General features: G+C 38.1%; 1 protein-coding gene across 4 annotated transcripts in view; it reads right to left on the reverse strand.

Annotated features, from left to right (window-relative positions):
• SMAD1 (SMAD family member 1) overlaps nucleotides 1-19260 on the reverse strand; it is a 44579-nt gene extending 25319 nt beyond the window's left edge. The window contains exons 1-2 of one of the 4 annotated variants that reach the window (XM_058192904.1): nucleotides 19026-19260; nucleotides 1800-2379 (exon numbers count right to left, since the gene is read on the reverse strand). In XM_058192904.1, coding sequence (XP_058048887.1) covers nucleotides 1800-2199 — 400 coding nt within the window. In that variant the 5' untranslated portion in view covers nucleotides 2200-2379; nucleotides 19026-19260. Of the gene's footprint in view, nucleotides 1-1799; nucleotides 2380-15082; nucleotides 15306-18610; nucleotides 18767-19025 lie in introns of those variants that run through there. The other 3 variants (XM_058192905.1, XM_058192906.1, XM_058192907.1) reach the window with 3 other exon arrangements.
• Nucleotides 19261-25669: the final 6409 nt, after the last annotated feature.

Consider the following 25669-nt stretch of genomic DNA (forward strand, 5'->3'; position numbering starts at 1 on the left):
CTGGCAGCAGCGCCGGGTTTGTGGAGAGTGAGGACTAGGGTCAGAGCAGGTAAGGGAGGGTGAGGGGGGGGTCTCTCCTTTGCTATTCCTCCGCGAGGACCCTAACAGGAAGGAATACCGCCCGTTTGCAAGGCATGCTTGGGCAGGGTTCTTTATTCCAGTCGGAATAAAAGCCACAGGCTAAAAGCCACAGGCTTAACGTCAAAAGAGTGGGTGCTGTTTGCATGCCCTCCTGGGAGGCGATTTTTCATTCTCTAGTTTATTTTCATTTATTTTTATTTTTCCCTACCAGCCTCGAGGGGGTTGACGTTGAGGTACCGTATCCCGTATATACAGTACAGGTAGTCCTCGACTTACGACCCCAAAGGAGCCTTCCTCTCCCCCCCCCAATTGATGTTGCTAAGGGAAAAATGGATTAAGTGAGTTTTGCCTCACTTTGCAACCTTTCTGGTCCTGTTTGTTAAGTGGATCACTGCGGTTGTTAAGTTTGCGGTTGTTAGTAACGCAGGTTGTTAAGTGGATCTGGCTTTCCCCCATTGACTAGGTCACAAAAGGGGATCATGTGACCTCCAGGAAAACTGCAGCTGGCATAAATACAAACTGGTTGTTGTCAAGCATCCAAATGTAAAATCACGTCACCGAAAGAGATGCTGCAATGGTTGTAAGTGTGGAAAATGGTTGGGAGTCACTTTTTTTCAATGCCGTCGTAACTTTGACTGGGGCCTGTGGCCTATTTCCTTATAAGGGTGCCGGGAACTTTTGAAAGGCTTTCCAAGGGTGCCTCAAACAAGAAAAGGTTGGGAACCACTGTGTTGAAGACTACTTCAGCTTCAATTGCAACATTACATGAGCACACAATAGATTTAAGCTTAATGTGAACCGCTCTAATCTTGACTGCAGAAAATATGACTTCAGTAACAGAGTTGTTAATGCCTGGAATGTACTACCTGACTCTGTGGTCTCTTCCCAAAATCCCCAAAGCTTTAACCGAAAACTATCTACTATTGACCTCACTCCATTCCTAAGAGGTCTGTAAGGGGCGTGCATAAGAGCACCAACGTGCCTACCGTTCCTGTCCCAATGTCCCCTTTGATTGTATCCAATTCGCATAGTCTTTTTATACTTATGCTTATATATATGCTTATATATCGTATAGTTATTTCATGCTTATGCTTACATATACTGTTATGACAAATAAATAAATAAATAAATAAATAAATAAATAAATAAATAAAAAGGAACTGATGAAAATCATACACTGGTGCTTTCATGTTTCCAACCTCCCTCACAGGACAACTGCCGTATAACTACCTTAGGGAAGCTTTAAAAGGAAGTCAAAGTACCGAGAGAGAGAGAGAGAGAAGGATTTAAATGAATTGCTAAAGAAACTACAAAAAAGCTAACAGTAAACTTCCTAACCAAGAACTACCAAGACCATTCCCAGTAACTCTGACTGGGCAAGCCAGTAAAATATAAAAGGAGAGTAAACCCCACTCCCTACTAGCACTGATGGATGTTACCTAGTTTGGGTAATGAAATATCTGCAAGAAAAAAAAACAAGTCAAGGTGTTTTGTATTATTGCTATCATGCCATCGATTCCAACCACGTTAAAAGTCTGCCTTTAACAAATATAAATGTAATAAATTGTTACTTGATTACAGTTTAGTAATGGTAGAATAGGAAAAGTAAAATCTTCCTCCTCCTCTGTTGAATTAATCCCACTTGGTGCTATGGACTTGTTAAAAGTAATGGTAAATGGGGAAAGAAGGAGAAATGAACATATAATGAAATTTCCTACCTGGGCTTTCCACTCGTTTGTAATGATAGGGATTGATGCAGACTTCCTTCTGTTTTGAACCAAAGGGAAACTCACAGCATTCCAGTGGTTTAAGTTCATGATGGCTCTGAAGATCGGGCCAGCGCCACACACGACAATAAATTACATGAGGAAGCCCCTTGCGATGAGAAACCTGAAGTCTGCCATCTAAGGAACGAGGAATTGTAACACAGTTGCTTGGCTGACCAGGACAACTTAATGCTTTTTCCAACTCTTCCATTGCTCCTTTTTTCTTCTTTAGTTTTTTAACTAAGGCATCAACAGCTTTCTCCGCCCATTTTTCCTCTTCATCCCCTTGCTTCCACCCCAGCAGTCTTTTAACAGCTGGGCTTGTGAAGGAGAACAAACTTGTTACATTCATAGTGATTAGTTAGAAGGAAATATTGGAGCACAATTTCTCTATTAAAAAAGTCCTATGTCTTCTTTCAACAACTGTCCAGAATAAATTCAGATGATCTTTTCCAGTTCTGAATTCTTGCAAAATGAACCCAACATTCCAGTCTGATAGATGTCTTTGAGGTTCCAGGACTTAGCCAGGTACCTACAGAACATAAAATGGGGGAGGGGGAGGGGAGAAATGAAACAAGTTCTGTTAAAACAATATAACTTTGCCAATATTGACAGCATATCTTTTCTACTTCATTGGCAAAATTCTGACTCTGACAGGACATTTTTTATTATTACTGAACCCTAGTGAAGATTTATCATATAATATTAGTTTATTTATTTATTTATTTTGTCAGGTATCATACAAAAAAGATTATATAGTATATAAACACATATATGAGTAAATATAAGGAGGTATAAGCATATATATATATAGGAAGAAGAAAAGAAAAAAAACAATAGGACAGGAACGGTAGGCACGTTTGTGCGCTTATGCACGCCCCTTATGGTCCTCTTAGGAATGGGGTGAGGTCAATAGTAGACAGTTTTTGGTTAAAGCTTTTAGGATTATGAGAAGAGACCACAGAGTCAGGTAAAGTATTCCAAGCACTGATGATTCTGTTACAGTAGTCATATTTTCTGCAATCTAGATTAAAGCGGTTGACATTAAGTTTAAATCTATTAGTTGCTCTAGTATTATTGCAATTAAAGCTGAAGTAGTCAGGAAGGACATTACAATAGATGATTCTGTGAGTTAAGCTTAGGTCTTGTCGAAGGCGACGGAGTTCCAAGTTTTCTAAGCCTAGGATTTCAAGTCTGGTGGGATAGGGTATTTTATTGTTTTCAGAGGAATGGAGAACTCTTCTTGTAAAATATTTCTGGACACGTTCAATTGTATTGATGTCAGAGATGTGGTGAGGGTTCCAAACAGGCGAGCTGTGTTCTAGAATTGGTCTAGCAAATGTTTTATATGCTCTGGTTAGTAGTGTGGTGTTTTTGGAAAAGAAGCTGTGCAAAATTAGGTTTACAACTCTTAGAGCTTTTTTTGCTATGTAGTTGCAGTGGTCTTTGGCACTTAGATCATTTGACATGAAAACTCCAAGATCTTTAACGGGATGGGGGTTGTCTGTAAGGTAATGTCCATCTAGTATGTACTTAGTGTTTGGGTTCTTTTTTCCTATATGTAAGACTGAGCATTTGCTGGTTGAAATTTGGAGCTGCCAATTTTTAGACCAAGCGGTTAGATGATCAAGGTTGTTTTGAATGATAGAAGTATTGTCTGTGGTGTTAAATAGTTTGACATCATCAGCAAAGAGAACACAATTACTTGAGATATGGTCACAAAGATCATTAATGTATAGTATAAAGAGTGTTGGTCCAAGGACGCTGCCTTGAGGAACGCCACTCTTGACAGGAACAGGATTTAATAAAGCATTGCCAATTTTGACCACTTGTTGTCTGTTAGACAGAAAAGCAGATATTCATTTGTGTAGGGGTCCTGAGATGTCATAGGATATTAGTTTTAGGAGAAGTTTATCTTGTTCTACTGAGTCAAAAGCTTTGCAGAAGTCTATGTAGATTGCATCTATTGATTTGCCTTGATCAAGATTTGTAGTCCATATGTTTTTACAGTGGAGAAGTTGTAAGTTACATGATAATTTTTTCCTGAAACCAAATTGTTTATTGGAGAGTAGGTTGTTAGTTTCTAAGTGTGAGGTAATGGATTGGTTGATGATTGATTCCATGACTTTGCAGGTGAGATCAGCAAAGAGATCGGTCTGTAATTTTCGACTAAGCTGGGGTCTCCTTTTTTGTTTCTATTCCTCATATACTATACATACCTGTTTCAAAATAGTCTTCATTAGTTTAAATAGCTGAAAGAGTTAAAAGTACATAATGTGATTTCTATCAATCTTTGAAGTCGATCAGCAGTTATTTAGTCTGAACAGTTCGTTAGCAATTCAGAACATTGATGGCAGATATTCCACACCTGAATTTGTTCATAGAGTTTATAGTCAACAGTAATAAACTGTAACAGTCTGAACAACTATTTAGTTTAATCATATACACTTATAAAACTGCCACTCATAATTATGAAAAAATTTATTATATTGTTACTTGTTATGAGCTAGCCAATAAGTTTTAAACATCCAGCTAGCCAAGTATTACTATATTCAGTCCAGTCAGTCAGTCAGTCAGTCAGTCAGTAAGTCTATCTATCTCACACCAAAAGGAAAAAAAATGGCTAAACAAAGGTTTATACTGCTTTTTTCAGAAATACAGCTTTTGTATATACTGGGATACTAACTAGACAACCTGTGACCCATTTAGGTATTATTTCAGAAATATTTTCTTACTTAAATAGAGAAAGAGAATGACTATAAGCAGCCAAAAATATCAGTGGGAATTAGAGAGACTTCTGACTTCCTGCTGGCTTCTCCATTGAGTTTTGGAAATATCCCTTCATTTCTTTCTTTCTTCTCTCCCTCCCTCTTCCCTTCTTTCTCTCCCTCCCTGCTTCTTTCCTCCCTCCCTCCCTCCCTTCCCTCCCTCCCTTCCTTCCCTCTTCCTATATCTCCACTCCTTCTCCCCCCCTTCGTATATCTACCAATTTTGACCAATTGAAAATTATAAACAAGCAGATAGAAAACTTTTAGTAAGGTAATGTAAGGATAGGAAATATATAAACAATTGACTCCGTTTGCCTGGCTGCATTAGTGCCTTTTGAAACTCTCAAGTTACACATTTTATTCAAAAGTTTTGATAGATTTCTAAATATAAATGTTTTTTAAGACAACTTAAAAAATTTAGAATATACTTGCAAAACCTTAATAAATCAATATCCTGTTTTTGAAATTTTATTAACAGTGATTTATTTATAGCCTTTTGTATAAACACAATGGATTCTAATACTTCCAAATAATTGTTGCTGCATATACTTAATCTAGGATCTAAAAAGTTTTTGATATACTTATCAGGAAGTGTTGAAATTTAGTCTATGTGAGTGAGAAAAATCTATGTTCGTTAGAGAAGAGCAGTATCACTTAGCAGCAACATAATAAGAAAATATTTATTCTCAAGAAGTCTCTTGAGAATAAATCTCAAGTCTCTGAAGCCAAATGCATCCTAGAGTACTGAAGGCACTAACAAATGGTTTGGCTGAACACATATTAAGAAAACCCGATGAACCAGTGAAGTGCCAGATGACTGATGTTCCAGTCTTTAAAGAACAGAAAAAAAGCAGGAAAGTACAGATCCTGATATTCCGATATTGATACTTGGAAAGTTCTTGGGGTAATCTAAATCATTTTGTGCAAGGGTAGTGTCAAAAGGGGCAATCATCCAAATGAATCCTATTGAGATCAAAACATGTCTATAACTGACGTGTGGAAAGCAAAACATTTTGAAGAGTTTGTTTCAGCATCTGTTATTTACTGCAGTTAAGCTTGAATAGCTGACTTGCAGGAAAGAAAGGAGAAATGTCAATTTTAAAGTGTGTGTGTGTGTGTGTGTGTGTGTGTGTGTGTGTGTATATGAAGAAAACCCAGTCTAACTTGTTAGGAAGGAGGAGGCAACCCCCAGTTTGTGAGCATAGCATTCAAGAAGGAATTCCTTCAATTAAATTAGGCCCCAGGATTAAGAAGACTAGCGGCATATATCAAAAACTAATTGGGTTACTCTAGTTTGCTACAAAACTGCATTAAGAAATCCTTATCCATTGGCCATGTCAGGGAAGGATAATGGGACATCTGAAAAGAGCTGCCAAGTGCTAGACCTAGAGCTTTAGCAGAGGCAATCAAGCATGCGACAATCAAATGCACTGGTATCTTAAGTGCTAAGAATTGGACTATAACAATTTCTATGTTATGATTACTAGAATTTTTTTAAAAAAGAGTAATACCTGGTCTAGAACTGCAGAAACCAATGGTACAAATACACTAAAAGTAATGGTTTTGGCAGGTGCAGTTATGAAGACCAGTTTTTCACACAAGCATTTGAGCAGATGGTACTAAGGCAAATTTTCTTAACCCATTGTCCCTCATATAATGGGCCCAGGCTACACTTTCCAGAATTCCTGTCTAGCATAGAATTGTAATTCGTACAGATTTCAAGGTACCAAATTTGGAATTATTGCCTTAGCATAACTAGTTCAGACACAATTTATATTCTTAATAATTCATTCCCTCAGTATATAAATATGATACAACAGCAAATATTTACAATTTACAATAAAATTTACAGTTTTACAAATTTAGAATATGGTATAATAGCAAATATTTTCAGAAAGGGGTGGCAAAATAAGTTAAGCTTTTGCTTTTTCAGAGATCCATTCCCATTTTGGACAGCAACACTTACAAACATCTGCTTTTTTAAATAGCAGTTTTCTCATAATCTGTGTAGGTGTATTAAGAAACACACAGGCTAAAGAACAGATACTTCCATCTATATTTAGATCTGCCCGGTCAGCTGTAATTGCATAATTTCATCAGAATCTTCTGCAACGGAAATACATCCATATTCATCCAGCATTCAAAGGAAACATCTTTACAAGCCATATCCTTTTACAGAACAACACATGGTCTCATGCTACTCTGTTCAATTGTTAAATATCTTCTTTAGGAAGGGCAGGGAATTTTATTTCTTTATCCATTCCAAAGACATTTCCTTTTATGATTTGAAGAGTAAGGAAGATGGAGCCTTGCAAACAGGTGAAAAGGGACGGTGAACAAAGAAAAAGAGGGCAGACATTTGTCATTAATGAACTTTTGTAATGTTGGGTATGACCTTAGGAACGACCTTGGAGACAGGCGAAGAGATGCTTCCTAGGGCAGGAGTCTCCAACCTTGGCAACTTTAAGACTTGTAATCTTCAACTCCCAGAATTCCTCAGCCAGCTGGGGACCCTGCCCTAAGATATGGTCAGATAAAAGAATAGCTCTCAGCTGGCTCAAGAGACACTCCCTAGTTTCTTAGACCGTAAAGGAGATGGGAGGAGAAATGTATGGTACTTTCAGATTCCAAGTTTATTAGGCAGACCAGATAGGAAATACGACCAGATAAACTACTTTTATTCTGTGGTAAAGTTCCATTAACAGAATCTTACCATTTATAAAACTCTAGTTTACAGTTCGCCACAGCTGCTTTCAAGCCATTTGATAAGCCAAAAAACAAAGTCCCATTAATTCAGATTCTATTATATATAAATATAAGCACTTAATATTATCTGAAGATAAATTGTACACTTAGACTCTTGACTTTATCTAATTTTAATATACCATTAACCATTAACCCAGTGGTAGTCAACCTGGTCCCTACTGCCCACTAGTGGGCGTTCCAGCTTTCATGGTGGACGGTAGGGGTTTTATCCGATACTCAAGCACTTTCCTTTTTTTTAATTTAATTGACTTTTAAAAACATTTTCATAGCATTATTTAAAAACATTTTCATTAGGTTTTCATAAAATTCCCCGTGACAATTTAAATTTCTGAAAATATACTATTTGTATCACCCGCGCATAAGTTTAGTTCACTTTACGTAAGTGAAACTAAATGGTGCTATAGTATGAATGCAAACAAAAGAGCCTCGCCCTAGAATAGCTCACGCATCTCCCCCCACCCCACCCAGCTGTAACAGCCAAGCAAAGCTGGTTGCTGGCGCCCTCCCCCCAACCCAATCCACGATGCGTGAGAGACATGCGCAGATAGACGGAGCATTACTGTGGAACTGGTGGGCGGTTAGAAAATTTTACTACTAACAGAGATACAAAAGTGGGCAGTAGGTATAAAACGGTTGGCTACCCATGCATTAACCAATGGTATAATGGTTATACCATCAATGGTATAACCATCAAGTTGCACTTTTCTTTATAACTTGAAAGACTCTAGGCAATAATCTGATTAAGCAATCTCCAAATCAGAACCTTTTCTGATTCCCAAATTTGCAGAATTATCATTACAGTATCATCTTCAAGCTTCCTACTCCAAACTATATTAACTCCTTCACTTGAGCCTAAATCCAAGGATACGAAAACATGCTGAAAAGAAATCCCATAGTTTCCTTTCACTTTGAAAGCCTAAAATTTTTTTCAGTGAAAAATGAAACAAGCTATAACTTGTGCATTCGTCTCTAATCAAATTTGCATTACATATCTTCAAACTGTTTGGAATACTGACAGAACTAGACATGCTCATGGTTTCCTCATGGAATGCCAGTATGAGCAAGTGTTAAATTGTAAGCTAAACATTGCTGACAGTAAATGCCTGTTTTCCCCTATTTGTTCTCATACATATAAAATGGTTGTATCTCTGAACAGATAATTCAGACATACATATGTATGTACATACATACATAAAGTGCTTTAACTACAGTGAAAATTAACCGTATTATTAACCATATTTTGAACATATCAAACACCAGAGAAATGGTTCTATCAGCCAGAAGAATCCTATTTAAAAATGTATGTTTTACAAAATAGGATTGTCTCCTGAATTTATATAGCTTCAAGAATGGATAAGTACAAGTAAATACATAAAATTGGATATATAACACAGTTTAGATTCTCTCAGATTTAACTAGGAATTATACCATGCTTCAAAAATAATTCCTTATAAAAAGAAAGTAATTTGATAACATAAACTACAGAGGTTTAAAAATGGCTTCATAGATTCAATATTTTGTGAATTTTCAAACAGAAGTAGTATTTATATTTATCTTTTACATTGGTTAATTAAGTTTCTCAATGTAAATGGGATGGTTTCTTAATATAGTGTAAAAGTATATTACAAGTAGTTCTCAATTTACAACCCCCATTGGGACCAGAACTTGTTGCTAAGCGTTACAGTTATTATGTGAAAAATTCTTGATCACACTGTTTAGCAATGGCAGTTCCAGTAATGCCAGATGCAGTGATTAGGGAAGCACCTTATGCTTTTCTGCTCTGCTACATTGGCCTTTGCTTCAACCCCAGCCATGCCTATCTTCTCCCCCATGTCTGCCCTTTTGGGTGCCCTGTACTTTGTCACATACTCCTGATGCCCCCTGCACCGGTGTCCCCCACTGCCCACAGCTAACATTTTCCTCCTGCTGGTGGTGCAGGATTTACGGTAGGTGCTAAGTGGGGTATAGCCCTAGGATGTGTGCAGTGAGAGCATGGAGAACTGTTCATTGGCAGTTCCCAGGCCGAAAGGGGAATATATATGGGAGGTGTTGTTTGGGATAATGATAGAATTGGAAGAAGGGGAGAAAAGTGGGCTTCTGGGAGGAGCAGCGCATATACTTCATCTCAAATATTCCTGGAGAAAGAGTCTGTGGGCTTTAGCAAGAGGTAGACAAAAGCCCACAGACCCCTCTGCTCACTCTCAGCTCAGGCTTCCTCCTACAAAGTTGATGAAATTTTTGGGGTGGGAGGAATATGCTCCCTGCAGGCGGGCAACATGGACTAGTCCAACCAATCAGAAGCAGAACAGCATGCAAATCAGACCATCAAGAGGCGGCACCCCAGAACTTTGCCCAACCTCACTGCTTGTTTATCCATGTTAGAGCAACCAGTGGGTAAGTGTATGAGGTGGGCATGATAAGAGAAAAAAGCAGTGTATTAGCCAAACACAAAATCTTTGCACCAGCCCTGCACCCTCTTTTAGGTTTTGTATATTTTCTTGTTTCCTCTAGTAAAAGCTCAGCCTTTTCTTCACAAATACTGACTAGGAAAAAAGAAGGAATCAATCCCTTGGCGCATGTGGCAAAGGCAGCACTAGCGGCTGCAAGGAGGTGGGGCACAGGCTTTAAAGCCTTGATTGAAGTAGGGGGCAACTACTGCCTTTGGGTGTCTTCTCTAAAAGCTAATGTTGATACAATAGAAACTTCCAGTTTATGACCAGACAGAACCATAAAGATTCTGAGATTTTTTTGATTCTCAAGGATGAAAAAGAAGGGGCCAAAACTGATTGACTTGAAGGAGAAAGAACCAAGAATTTAAACCCTGCAGAAGACACATACAAACATTTCTGTTTTCAACTAGAAAACAGTTCTATTTGTGTAAATTGTCCAGAATTACTTACGTGAGGTGAGATTTAGAAGTGTGTTATAATAAATAAATGTATTACTTCTTGTCTGTAATAAAGCATCTTATTCAATTATATCATATGTATAACATTTCTTCTGTAATCAAATTGCTGAACCCAGGTTTGAGTGGAATGCTACAGTGTGTTGCCTTGCCTAGGGTTAAGTCTAAACATCTTTCCAAAATAGTCTTGTTTCCACCTTCAAAATCATTCTGTTGGCATAAGACATTTTGAATTATTAGTTCAACATTAAGAAAAGCAATAGAAAGGAATGAAAAGTTGCACTATATGCCAAAAGTATCCTCACCTGCTCAGTATTCAGATAAACTTAGCAATACTGTGGAAACCATGTCTGGCTGAATTCTTATATAACTTATTTGACAAATCATAGAGAACAAGAGAAATACCAAACACTTCAATGAGGGCATATTATGTTCCTGCCTTGAAAAAGAGAGGAAAGGATGATGCAGAGAACTACACGTCCTTGAGCTACCACCATAATATAGCCTGCCCATCATGGTCGTAACTCATGACAATTCACCAAGTATGCTGACCTGCTTTTACAAACTTTTTTGTGGTGGTTGCTAAGTGAATGTTGCAGTCATTAAGTGAATCACTGTCTCACCATAGGCAGTTTTGCCAAAAACTGTAAGTAAATGCCAGTTTTCAGCAGAACTATCATAAAATGTGATCAGTTGCTGAGTTCCTAAATGCAGTTATATAACTGGGAGGGGATTTCAAATCTGGGTCATAAATCGAGGACTATATACCGTACTATCCAGTCAGAGAAAATCCTTGGAAAAAATTCTATTGCAGATCATAGAGAATAATCAGTAAATACCTTAAAAACCATCTGGTAATTACCAAAAGTCAGCATAAATTTAGGAAGAACAGGCCTTGCCAGGCTAATTGTATCTTATTTATGACTGAATATCCTTACTGGATTTCAGACATTTTAGATGTAACATACCTCGAATCCAATAAATTATTCAAGAAAGTACCTTGTATTCTGGTAATAAAGGGTGGGCTGATACATCTGGCAGTATACTGAATTAACTCATTTTTTCCCCCTCCGTTTGCCTGGCTGCATTAGTGCCTTTTGAAACTCTCAAGTTACACATTTTATTCAAAAGTTTTGAAGGATTTCTAAATATAAATGTTTTTTAAGACAACTTAAAAAATTTAGAATATACTTGCAAAACCTTAATAAATCAATATCCTGTTTTTGAAAATTTATTAACAGTGATTTATTCATACTTTTTTGTATAAACACAATGGAGTCTAATACTTCCAAATAATTGTTGCTGCATATATTTAACCTAGGATCTAAAAGATTTTGATATTAAAGGTAAAACATTTTCCCACTGTTTATGGAAAATAGGGCTCTCCAAAAAGTTAAAGTCTTCATATTAGGTTATTTATAAATATTTATAAAGAATGAGTACAGGCTTTTTGATCTCACAGAAATAAATTATCTCATATAACAACTGAAAATGCTACTGATCGAAATCAAGATTTCAACCATTGCTGTAACTGTAAATACTGTCAGTATGTAGCAACTGACAAATGAAATTTATCCTAAAAGTGAAAAATCTTTAAAACTAAGTTATTATCTACCAGTTGATCCAACATAAAGCTCCCAGCATCCTTCCATAAAGCATTTTGGTAATGTTAATTTAGCAAGTGAAAAGGGATCAAAATGCATTTTTCCAGAAATAAGATACCAGGTTTTGAACTTACAGGACAGAAATAGGAGTTAAAGCAAATTTATTCTATTTTGAATCCCATTAAGTAAAGGTATTAAATATAAATATTTCAGCAGGCTAAGGAACAAGAAATTGCAATAAGTGAAGATGTCAAAAAGTTTGGTACTAGTCAATGGAGAATATTGGATATTGGATAACCTTTTTATGCTAGCCATTAATTATTTGAAGGGACTTTGACAAATATAATTTGGATTTGCGTGACTTTCATTTAGTCTGATATTCAAATCATTGTTCATATGATTTAAATAGATTGGTGTACTGTTCAACTGTGTACCTAAAATTAGAATTTACTTTAAACATCAGATTTAAAGACCTTGGTGTGTAGTCAGTTATTGTTTTGCTTTCTTGAAAAAAATTAATTAAAATCCTAGAATGAAGATACATGTTCACTTTCTGTTCTTAAACTGGCTTTTTATTGATAAAATGGGGGAAAACTTATCAATTTGATTCTGTATAAGCAAGGTTTTAATTTGTTGCTTAAAAATGGAGTTGCCATTGTGTCTCTATTCTGCTTTTGTTTTAAATTATGTCCATATGTGAATTTGTTTTCTCCTCTTAAAGTTTTTTTTTGGGGGGGGGTATTTTTAAATATATATGTTCTTTTGTATTTACTTTTTTGACATTTGATTATTACTGCAATGAAATAAAAAGTGCTCATCAAACCAAACTGAGATATCCAATAAAATACAATAAGGTAAAATTCTGAAAAAGAATTGAAAGGATGGCTCATAGTAAAAGCTAAGTCCCACTTTCCATTTCTCCAAAAGGCAGAACTTGTACTTGATGGTACACGAAAATAGATGCTGAATCTTCAATCTTAGTTCTGCTTCAGTAAAGATATAGAAATGCCTATCTGATTTGCAAAAGATACAATATTGCTGTGAAATTTTGTTCTATTAAATAAGAAGAAAAAATAAAATAATTTTATAAAGGTTTATAAGTAACAGAATGGAATTTAATCAAAAAAAGTGATGTTCTTTGTTAAGAAATAAAAATCAAATGCACAATAATAGTGGTTGTCAAAAAAAATTGTTTTGAATAGTAGCTCATTACAAATCAACCATGACTCAGCAGTCTGATTTAGCTACAAAAAAGACATGTGAACCTTTAGGCTGCATTAACAGAAATGAAACTTCCAACAAAAAGAAGGTTTTAATACCATTCCATTTGATGGTGATCAGACCTTAGCCCAATATTCTGGGCACAATATTTTAACAAGAGTTAAACAAGAAATTGAAACAGGTTTAATAAAGGGCAAGTATATGATTAGGGAATAAGAAACTCCATACAAAAAGAAAGTTAAGGAGCTGGGCATGACTAGCCTTGAGAAAAAGGACGGCTCACAGAAAAAGACAGGTCCCATTTTCCATTTCTCCAAAAGGGCAAGGTATGAACTTTATTTTACACAAAGGTGGAAATTCAGAAAAAAACCCTAAAGGTGTGGTCTGTGCTTCACTGAATGTGTTCAGGAACAGGTAATGTCTATCCTTCAAGGATGCCTTAGTTTGGAGTCATGTACTGTACTCAGCATTTTCAACTGTCTAAACTCTCAGGTAGATTCTCTACTCATTTTATTTATGTAGCTTTTAAAATACTCTGGAGAAGTATTTGCATTAAAATAATCATATTTTCTAAATATAACATTTTAAAACAATAGAATATACTTCAGAATTACAAATATATATATGTGTGTATAAATCAATTAGGATTTTATTAGATTACAGCTGTGGTTGCTAAAGAGTCAAACACAATTCAAGCTGCAGATTCTTAAACATTACAAATATTTTGGGTAGGAAAAAGGGGCTTTCAGCAAACCATCTGAAAGGAAGACAAGTTACTATGATTGCCACCAAATCAATCTGCTGAAAGTTTTAAGTGTAACTTCCGGCTGGACAGGTAGCTATAGTCTAATCTCTGTTCATAAACAATGTCAATGCTGTTACATGTCGCATTTTGGTTGTTTGGCAACCAGGTTGAATTTATGGCTATTTGTAACATCCTGTGATCACATGAATCCAATTTTCATTTTTTTTGCTGCCAACCAGTATTTTGCTTCCAGCTTTTGGTAAAAAAAAAATATCCATTATGTACAATGGGTTCACATTGTGACTATGGTGTTTGCTTAATGACAGACTCAAAAAACATCATAAAATTGGGTCGGTCAAATGGGTGCCTCAACTTATGACTGTCATGACATAGGGCAGTAATGGCTAACCTTTTCGGCACCGAGTGCTAAAACTGGAGCACATGCGTGTGCACCATAGCGCCAGAACCCAGAAGAGAGCAGCTGGCCAGTGCGTATGCGCACTACAAAACCTGGAAGAGCAGCTGGTCATGGCGCGCATGCCCACAGAGAGGGCTCTGCGTGTCACCTCTGGCATGTGTGCCATAGGTTCACCACCAAGGACATAGGGTGTAAATTCTGGGCTTTATTACAGTTATAAGTCAAGACTACCTGCAGATCATATAGAGCCCCAACTGGAGCAGCTCCAGAGATATTACAGACCTTCTTGTAATTCTATCTCTTCGGCAGCAATCTAGAAAGGTCTAGTGAGGATAATGCTCCCCCCCAAAATGGATCATAGACTAGGAAGCAGGGCTTCTCTACATTAGCCCCAGATATATACTTGGAAATACACTTTCAGCATCTTATAAAGCACTGAATTCAAGAATGTTTGGTTATACACCACCCATCTGTGTGCACACATAGGATGCTGATTGTATAGCACAGCTTGGATTCCATAGCCAAATAAGTAAACATGTCTTTTATTTTGTACTCACATGTCCATATTTTGCCTTTCTTCCTAGGAGTCTAAAGAAACAGTGGTTTTATTAATGATGTTGATTTAGACAGAGAGGAAGACTGACCTAAAGTGAGTAGTAAAGTTCCATAATTGAGGGCGGACTTACACTTGCATCTGCCTTGCCCTAAAACCTTAGCTGCTGTACATATGCTAAAGCAGCTGACAGAACAGCTTTTCATTCCTTTTGATCTCATACCAATCTGGATGTGTGATTAGTCACGTGCTTACCAGAAAGAAATCTGTTAGAGAAAGATTTCCATCCTTCATTCGGTATGATCATTTCCTGATCCAAACTGGAAAACAAACTCTCCTAATTCAAGTGAAAGTACATTCCAGGGACTTCTGGTAATTCAATTGTCTCTTTTCCAACCTCATTAATAAATTTGTAGTGGCCCACAAAATCATTGTTGATGCAAATCTTCCTTGGTTAGCAGAAACCTTGGTGGGTTTGTTGTGTACAACAATCTACCAGTGCCACGAACTGAACTGCACATACAAAAGAGTAACACAGAGTTTAGTTTTGCATGCGTGTTATTTGATACTACAATTTCATAATTGCCAGGAAGTTTGTTGCAGTCACAATCTGAATTAAGTACAAAATATCTACCTAAGGACAAAGCTGCTTTCATTAGCAGATTTGTTGCACTTTAATCCCCTTACAGCAACTCTTCAAATATACAGTTCATAGTCAAACTCAGTGGATAGAAACTTGACAAAAGCTAAACTTAAATCCTATAGATGACCAAGGACTTAAAGCTAAGTTCCTCAATGTTCTATTTTTAGCATTACAAAGCTATTGAACATGTGGTAATCCACTGAAAAATTAAGATACAGCAACTTTTCAGAAATGCATTTAGTCATATCAATGGTTTTCTCTTGTTTATTTTTTAATAACTTACTACCTGCTGTTTTGGGGAACAAAAGAGAAAAGTATTACAGAAACAAACAATATTCTCTTTGTAGTTTTAAAAATCTTCACCTCATATTGCCTACAAATAAATGATAATGTAACAATTTTAATATTTGAGCTCTTAATATATTTAATTATGATAACTGAACTAACACACTCACAAGCTGACCCCCTCACGTCATCCTGATGTATCACTTTGCATTTTACTGCTGTAAGTCAATTTGAGATCTACAGCAGGTTGGAAATGCTAGTAATGATGCTCTCTGCAGTCTCTAGAGAGTCCACATTATACACAGCGTACATTATTTATAAAGTTGGATGATGCCTCCATTAGCCCTGCAAGATTACACACCAAGAGAAACCACTTATACTTGACAAGACAAGCTATACTGCATTACCAGCACAGCTTAATTCAAGTTTACCTACTCCCTAGACCAATCTTGCCTTCTGTTTACACACATTAAGCAGGATTGCAATGAGAAATTTATTTGAAAATAATCACTGTCAGTTTTAAAGTTTATGCCTTTCTTTTGAGAATTAGAATTTTTCCTGCCACTTCTTTTTCTGCCAGCATATGCTGAACATGTGAAAAACACTGGGCTTTTCATAAAGCTAATACCAAAGTCATTTAAAGGGGGTAGTAATTACTGTCTATGTTGCTGTACAGCCATCAATAATTCAATTTTCCTACACGTGAATATCTCCACCAGAATTATTTCCTACAGCTTATATACATCAAGGACCAGTTTCTTCCTAGGAAATCTCTTTCCAGCAAACCATATACATACACACATGGGAAGGACAAAGAGGAAAGCACTTTCTCAGTTTCACCAATGTTAAAAAAATTAAAATCTCGGCCACCCTTTTCCTCCCCTCCCTTATTACTGCAATAGGGAATGTATATAGCATTTTAGAGACATTGCAGAGAGTTCTCCCACAATCAATTTTACTGAAAGTAAAAGTACAAATAAATGATGGGTGACATAATTTATAGCTATGGAAATACATATGCAAATATATTCATTGGAGAGTGTGAAGGCAGGATCCAGAAAAAGCATCCTTTACGAATGGCAAATATGCATTAACAAAGAATGAGGGGTGATGTAGGGGAAAGCAGAAAAATAAAAATGTTTCCATCCGTAAATATATATTCTACTTTCCTTCAGTGGAATTGTAACCTTAGAGGTTCTCAACATCAGTATACTTATCTCAAATCAGTATTGTCTTAGCCTCTGTAAACAGTGGAGTCATCTGATCAAGGATATGCACAACACCCCCTCCACCAAGTAAAGAGAAGGGCACTGCAGAAGAGAACTATATTTGATTATGTAGAGGGGGTTGAAAGGGTCAGAATTAAAACAAGGACAAATCAGTACCCTTGTAACACGATCTGGCCTTGAACCAAAGTGATCTTATCAGGGACCATGGCTAGGAAGTTTTTCAGGCTGTTTTAGCTTGTACGATCATGCCCTGAAAACTTAGTTATGCCTTGAGAAAAGAAGGACCAAGTATTCCTATTATCAAGAGGAGTTAGGCATTTCCAAAAGCTTTTCAAATAGAAGTCACAATAGTTATGCTAAATGGCCTCTTCAACCCTCAGCAGGTCAACCTCAACCCTTTCTGGATGCAAAGCACACCAATAAAAATAAGAATTGCATAGGTTTAAAGTGGCAACTGCCTAGAGGAATGCTGTCTTATTGTTGCTGCAACTAAACAACTAGTTCTTGGAAGTCTATGGAGATTCTCAAGTCATCCAAATCACCATTGTCCTAAAGGTGTTTTTTCAAAAGGTACCTGGACTTTCCACTTTGAAAAAGCACCTTTGGGATCACATGCTTGGAAGTGAACCACCCGCAGTTGAAGTTCATTTTAAATTCTTAAATAAAGACACACAATTGAAGGGGCATCAGGTTAGATAGAACAAAGTCTCTGCCAGTTGTTCGTAAAGGCGATTGAGCTTTTTTATGGCTATAATTCAAGCACCAACTCTTTTTGTTACTATGCTGGAGTGTCCTAGACCCAGCTGGACTCTGGCCATTTTCACTATGGAACTCTTCCATGAGTTTATATCTACTTTTCCTTCCTAAGGCAAACAGTACAATGAAAATAAATGTGGATTAAACCTGGCATCCATATATATTTAGCCACAGTAAAGATCTGTTGTCTTATCCTTAAGCATAAAGCCACTCCTCAAATTAAAGCAGCTTTTCATATTCATACCCTGTATTAAGAAATTCTAAGCCAGCCCACACACGCAGCCTCATCCACTATTAACAAAGGGCAGAAAGAAACTGCTATCCTCGGTTTATCATAGCTTTCCGCTACGAATTCCCATAAACCTCGCCAAATAAACCCGGAGGATGGGTGGGAGGAGAAAGCACGGTTTCTACTATGAGCAAACAAAAAAAACTCCCGAGTGGGTCATCGCTAACAACGTCAAAAAGGGAAGTTTGGGCAGAGAAACCTGCCACTCAAAAAGGAAAGAAATCGGGCTTGGGAAACGTCCCCCTTCACACACACAGAGAGACACATAACATATACAAAGCATCAAGACAAGAAAAGGAAAAATGCTGAATTGCAAGGAGAGGGTGGCTCCATTGTGTTGGGTTGGTTCATCTTAACTACTGAAGCCAAATTGGAGGCCAATTTCTTCACTTTGGCTCGGAATACCGGGAGGGGGGGCGCAGGACCTCCTGACTGGGAACCAGACTGGCTTTTCCATTGCTTTCCCTCTCCTCTCCCCCTACTTGAGAAGTGGCAGCCGAAAGGAAGTGGAAGGCAGAGAAGGGGGAGAGGGGGGATGGCGGGTCTATTTTACCTCTGGAGGTACAAAAAGGTCTCCCTACCTCCACCTCCTCCTCCTCCCCACCCTTCAGAGGAGGGAGGAGGAGAGGAAACTTTTTACAGCGTTAAAATCATCGCCGCTGCAGCCGCCTCGCTCTTTTCGGCTCTTCTACCCGCACAGCCGCCATCATGAGAGAAGCGAAAGCTCTCCTTTGCCCTAATCGCTCCGCACGCGCGCGATTCAAGATTGTCGCCGCTCAGCCTCACCCTTGCCTGCCCCCTCTTCCATTCTGGCAGGCGCATTGTTTTTTTTAAAAGAAAGCCAGCAAGGAAACGGCAGAAAAGAGAAGAAAGGAGGCTTTCCCCCCCCCCAAAAAAAGGGAGGGGAAAGGACACAAAATCGGGTGGGGGGATGACTCCCCAAGGAAGAGGCAAGCTCGGAGTGGCAGAGAGTAGTAGCCAAAGCCCAGCTCTTACCAGCTGTCCGCGAGGGACGAGGCGATAAGGGAATAAGAGAAAAGATCATGCAAAGCGCCCCGGCAGCGCGTCGCAGCTGCTGGACAGGCGGGCAAAGTCCCACCCGCTGCCGCTGCTGCTTTTTCGCTCTCGCTTCCAGAGCCGCCGCCGCAGTTGAGCAGCCCAGCGCTCGCTCCGCCGCTGCGCCTGGATTGATCTGGTCTCACTGGCGTCAGAGAGTCGGAGCCACCCAACCTCCACTTACCCCACTGCCAATACACAACATACATATATACACACACACGCGCACACACGCTCTGCCTCTCGGCCAAGTTAGGGATCCTCTCCAAATGCCCGCCCCCGCGTCGACAAAGAAGGCATTGCTGGTTCGGCTGGAGAAACCGCTTCATGACTTTTCCCTCCCTCTCCTTTCCCCGCTCCCCCGGCCCGCCCCGAGGAGGACTCGCAGCCATGGAGCGGAGCGGCGGCCTTGCAGCGGGATTGTAACTTCGGCGGAGCCATTTGCCAAGGGGTATCAACACGACGCGGACAGATTTTTGTTTTAGGGTTTGGCTTCCAGTTCTCTGGAACTCAGGCGCGGCTTCGGTGGCAAGCCTGGGAGCTGTATGTACCCCGAGAGTAGGTCTTCCTCCCTGAATCTGAAAAAGCAGTGGTTCCGAGCTGGTAAAATTGGTGTTTATGGGAAGTTCAGGAGTCTTGACTATATCGACCGGCATCCTGCTTCCAGATTTTTGTTTTTTCCAGAAATGCTATCGCCAGATTTCCCATTTTCCCAGAAATGCAATTTGTCCCGTTTGACACCCACACACCGCCAAAGACAAAATAATTTCACGCATAGGTGTGCACGCAAGTATAGTTATTTGCCTACCATTCTGCTGAAATAGGTACAGAACTTGCTTCTAAGAAGTCAAATGAGTTGTACTGGGTTAGGCCAAAATTTTAATCGCAGCATTTTATTCATGGGACACCATATGCTTCTAGGAGGACCACAAGGAGAACAGGATGCATAACAGCTTCCTGTTGGCCAAAATCCTCATTCAGACAAATACTCCAAGATGCTTTTTTCTTCTATATGATTTCTAACATTTTGGCCAGATGGTCTTCTGGCTCTTGGGTTCAAAAGTCTCCACTAACAACGCTCAAGCAACTTATCTGACCCCCCTTCAGCAACTATAGCTGCTTTGCAGCTTTGAGGTACAAATCTAGGCAAACCCTTCATTCACGAAATAAACATCTCATCAAATCATTTGTGCCAATCTATTATTTTTCATTTACATTTTGTAATCAGAATTCATGATAGTACTTCCTTTTTTTCTTCTTGATAGCTAGATTTGCTCAGGATTTTGTTTATATTTAGAACTTTGTGAAACACCTTTTGAAAATATAAGTAAAAAATCAATGATCCCTAGCCCATGTATTTGTTTACACTCTTAAAATACTTTAAACCCTACATGGGTCAATTTGCTTCTAAGAAATCAGATGAGTTGTACTGGATTAGGTCAAAGTTTCATCTAATCACAACATTTTACTCATCCTATGAGAATGTTTCTAGGAGTTTTTGCCTTTGTAGAAACTGTGATGATTGTTCTTCAAAGTGTTATTTTTTTACAGTGGTAATTTCTTTCATAACACTTTCTACCAGTTTGCACAGTACAGATATTGCACAGACCTTTCAATAATTTTATAGATCTTCCCATATTTCTTAACTAATTCCAACTCAGTGGCATATTTGAAATAAATTATGTAAGGATTTAGGATTTTGTCCAGCCATCTGGCAGCAGGATAATTCTCTGAAAACAGAACAGATTGGAATTTGGTATCGTAGAAGCAGGCAAAAGAAAGCCAGTTTAAAAGTGGACTGAATTTGGCAGGGGATTAGACTGATATTCCAGAATAATTTCTCCAGTTTTAAGGGACAGGCAATGTAGCAGCATTGAGAAGGCTGCTGAGCTCTGCTCTTAAGCCTCCTTTCTCCTTAATAGGAGAGTTGGTATTAAGAAGTGAGAAAGAATTATAGAAAAAAGACTTCCCTAAAGTGGTTTGTTATTAGCAACAAATTATGAAATCTATCTTCCTTCCCACTATTTGCTCAATCTTCAAGGATATGCAAAAAATGATTACATCTTTTCTACAATCGTTCCTTTAAAAGTCCTCTGCTAGCCAACATTTTCTCCACTCTTTAGGATTTGTTTTTCCTAATGTATATTTTTATCCTACAGACAGCTAGATAGCTATCTTAAAACACAATCCACAAGTTTTTGAACCTCAACATTTGCTGCTTGATGGTGGATACTATTGTGCCTAAATAATTGAACCTGGTACTATCTTCACAATTTTAATCCAAGACATGTTATAGAAAGTGATGGATTCCCTGGCTTTTTTCCCTCCTACCAAGCACCACCTGGCAGCATGAAAACTACTACCAAATGGTCTCCTTAATGTAGATGGGTAAGGAGCAAAGCTGTGCAAATATAGGTAGGTGCTTTGAATGGCAAATTAAGTCATATGTCAAGTCCTGCGGAAGTCTATTCCAGTTGCCAAGCTATCAGGCAAATAGCGGTGATTTCTGAATCCAAATCTCGAGCTCTTTTGAAAAAAATACTAAATTCTTTCCCCCAAATAGTTTGGCTGACAAGCATGGGCATGGTGTTAGTGGTGAGATGAAGAGGGAAGAAAGTGTCTCCATATGCCAAGAAGGTTTTGTGTCTGTCTCAAAGCTGACTCCTGAGAAGGTGCTTGAACATCAACTCCCAAATTGCCAGTATGAGCAAAACCTGGGAATTTAGGCAGTTGCAGTCCAAATATTAAAGAAAGGCTGGTCTATGGGTTTGCACTGTTTTTTAATCCTATTTTTGAAATAATTACCAACATTATATGTACTGTAAAATATTAAGACAGAATTTTTAAAAGGACCACTGAAATGTAACAGATAAAAAGCATCCCAAAGGTGCTTTTTCAAGAGGCAACTGGACTGGCATCGACATTTGAAAATTAACAATAATGTTTTTCTTGTCTAAAAATATTTTACTGTCCTTAGCATGCAATACTCTGGGAGATGAAAAAGAGATATGAATTCAAGAGTTCTAGGTAAGAATTTACTTTTCCTGGCCTAGGAAAGGTGTAAATTTGGAGCTCCTGTGTTATAACTTAGCATGTTATGAATTATTTCTTACATTCAGTTACAACACAGTATCAACAGTAGAAACCTTTAAATTTCTAGGTTCTATCATATCGCAAGATCTAAAATGGACAGCTAACATCAAAAACATCATCAAAAAAGGACAGCAAAGAATGTTCTTTCTGCACCAACTCAGTAAGCTCAAACTGCCCAAGGAGCTGCTGATTCAGTTCTACAGAGGAATTATTGAGTCTGTCATTTGCACCTCTATAACTGTCTGGTTCGGTTCTGCAACCCAACAAGAAAGACACAGACTTCAGAGGATAATTAGAACTGCAGAAAAAATAATTGCTACCAACCTGCCTTCCATTGAGGACCTGTATACTGCACGAATCAAGAAGAGGGCCGTGAAAATATTTACAGATCCCTCACATCCTGGACATAAACTGTTTCAACTCCTACCCTCAAAACGATGCTATAGAGCACTGCACACCAGAACAACTAGACACAAGAACAGTTTTTTCCCGAAGGCCATCACTCTGCTAAACAAATAATTCCCTCAACACTGTCAAACTATTTACTAAATCTGCACTACTATTAATCTTCTCATCGTTCCCATCACCAATCTCTTTCCATTTATGACTGTATGACTGTAACTTTGTTGCTGGCAATCCTTATGATTTATATTGATATATTGACCATCATTTGTGTTGTAAATGTTGTACCTTGATGAACGTATCTTTTCTTTTATGTACACTGAGAGCATATGCACCAAGACAAATTCCTTGTGTGTCCAATCGCACTTGGCCAATAAAAAAATCTATTCTATTATGTAAGGAATAAAGGCAAAGAGCCTCAGAAAATAATTAGAAACAAATAGTCATGCAGCCTTATGAAGAGACCATTACCTGGACATTTCTGATAGGAAAGAAAGAGACAATTGATTCCAGTATAAAAATTTAGGGAAAGGATATTCCAATATACAACAGTATATTTATAAATATTATATTACTAGAGTCATTCAAGAAGTCAATATGCCCTTGAAATTGTATATAATAGTCTTGTAGGATTCTAAAAAAGCCATGCTAGACACCTATTTTAATGTATGTTTATAAGTTTGGAAGGATTTGTAGGTATGAAGATAAATTAGATTTTGTTTTATACGTGAGACATCATCTTGCTCAGTATTGGCCCATTTTGCCAAACGGAGATTAGATTTCCACACTTTGCTAAAGTTTAGTAACTAGGAAACAAATTACAAAACTTTAAATTCATGTTTTATTGAGTAAATCACAATTAACTAGCTCACAACATCTTAAGCCAAATCAACTAAACCACATTCCCATTTGATACAATACAGTAGATGAATATGTTTACCTACCTGTCTACATCATACTACACTAAGTTACAGTGGTGATTTATTTGGATTTATCTTGACATTTTGCATGAATCCACCAATTTTGATTTCTTAAACTAGATATTATACTAATGTGAATATTGAACATCGAAGTGGAGAGATAAAATTGGAATGATACAAAGGTTTTACTGTTTAACATCAAAATATTATATATATATGCTTTAGATTTGCTGAAGTTTGAAGATGACGAATGAGACTGTCGAACGTCGCCAAGACACTTCCAATTTTACATGGAGAAAACCCGAACAACCAAAGACCTACATATATAAATATATATATATATATATATATATATATATATATATATATATATATTTAGGTCTTTGGTTGTTCGGTTTTCTCCGTAAAATTGGAAGTGTTCAACGTTCAAAATCTCATTCACATCTTCAGGCTTCAGCTTCGTGCTTCTGGGAGCAATGTGTGATTGCAGCTGTTTCTTCCTTTTTAACTGCTAGTGGGGGTTTGAACTGATTCAAACTTTATTTGAACTTTAAGGTGTTGGACCAGGGAAGAAGTTGGTTCCTCTTTTTTGACTGAGTTCTTGTGTTCTTCAATGCGTGCACTTAAAAAAGAGGAACCAACTTCTTCCCTGGTCCAACACCTTAAAGCCACAGGACACGATATTGAGTTTAAAAAGACCAGAACTATCGCCAAAACTGAACACTTTAACAACCGAATAATCAGAGAAGCCATTGAGATAGAAAAACGCCCACACAGCATGAACAAACGAGATGATACCTCCCACCTACCAGCCATTTGGAAACCCGCCCTTATTGACAAACGAGTCCTTAACACGAGGAATGACACCAGACCCACACTCACGAGGTCCACACAGGATGTCACCACCACACATCCACCCAGAAAGCAGACCCAAACCCACACTGATCAGGAAGCACGACCAAGGACCAGAAGCCAGACCGCAGCTGCAACATTAGCCATTTCAAACCCCTCCAATCCATACATGCAGCAGACTGACACCCACTACGAAGATGTAGCACGACCACGAACACGAAGCCAAACAGCAGCAGTGCAGCTCACCAGCTCAAATCCCCCTGCAACTCAGACTAATCTGAGCACAACCAAGCCCCCACCCAAACAGGACACACCCCCAGCCAATCAGAGCACAAAAAAACCCCCATCCAATCAGATCACAGCCAAGCTCCCACCCAATCAGTTCAAACCCCCACTAGCAGTTAAAAAGGAAGAAACAGCTGCAATCACACATTGCTCCCAGAAGCATGAAGCTGAAGCCTGAAGATGACGAATGAGACTTCGTTGAAACGTCGCCAAGACACTTCCAATTTTACGTGGGAGAAAACCCTTATAACCAAAGACCTACATACAAACACCCGCGAAAACCTCAGAAAACATATATATATATATATATATGGAAGATTAGTCTTAATGATAAACTTTATAAGTGGAACCCAGTTGTGTTGAATGAAGACCGCTGGTACCATTTTGTGTATTTTTTTGGCATGGTTATTTATAATCAATATTAGGGTGATTAAGAAAAGCTTTGAAGCCAGCTTCAAGAAAATTTCTCTCAAGAGAAGCAACCTAGAACTAAGAAGAAATTTCCTGACAGTTAGAACAATTAATCAGTGGAACAACTTGCCTCCAGAAGTTGTGGATGCTCCAACACTGGAAGTTTTTAAGAAGAGATTGGACAACCGTTTGTCTGAAATAGTAGGGTTTCCTGTCTGAACAGGAGGTTGGACTAGAAGACTTCCAAGGTTCCTTCCACCTCTGTTATTCTGTTCTGTTTTTTCAGTGCTAGTTGCTTTCTAAAGGGACTAGAAGTCACCGCTATTAGCTGAGTTTTATCTGAAATGTTACTGCCCATGTGAACCTGTATTCCTTAGGAGTGGGCAGGGATTCTACTTTCATCCAGAACTGAATGAGAAGTTCCTGCAGCTTAAGATCAGGACTCTTTAAGGATCAGGACTTACCTGTCTGCCTCGTGTTTCCTTAAAGCAAACTATCATGCCCTATTCTGTTGAATGACTACTACCAGTATGTCTGAATCTGGTTTAGCCTGCCCCAAAAGAATGGAGAGAAAATAAAGATGCTCATCAACAGGACCTGAACTACAAATTAAGCAGATAC

Source organism: Ahaetulla prasina, chromosome 8 (genome assembly GCF_028640845.1).
Source record: "Ahaetulla prasina isolate Xishuangbanna chromosome 8, ASM2864084v1, whole genome shotgun sequence".
Lineage (NCBI taxonomy): Eukaryota > Metazoa > Chordata > Lepidosauria > Squamata > Colubridae > Ahaetulla > Ahaetulla prasina.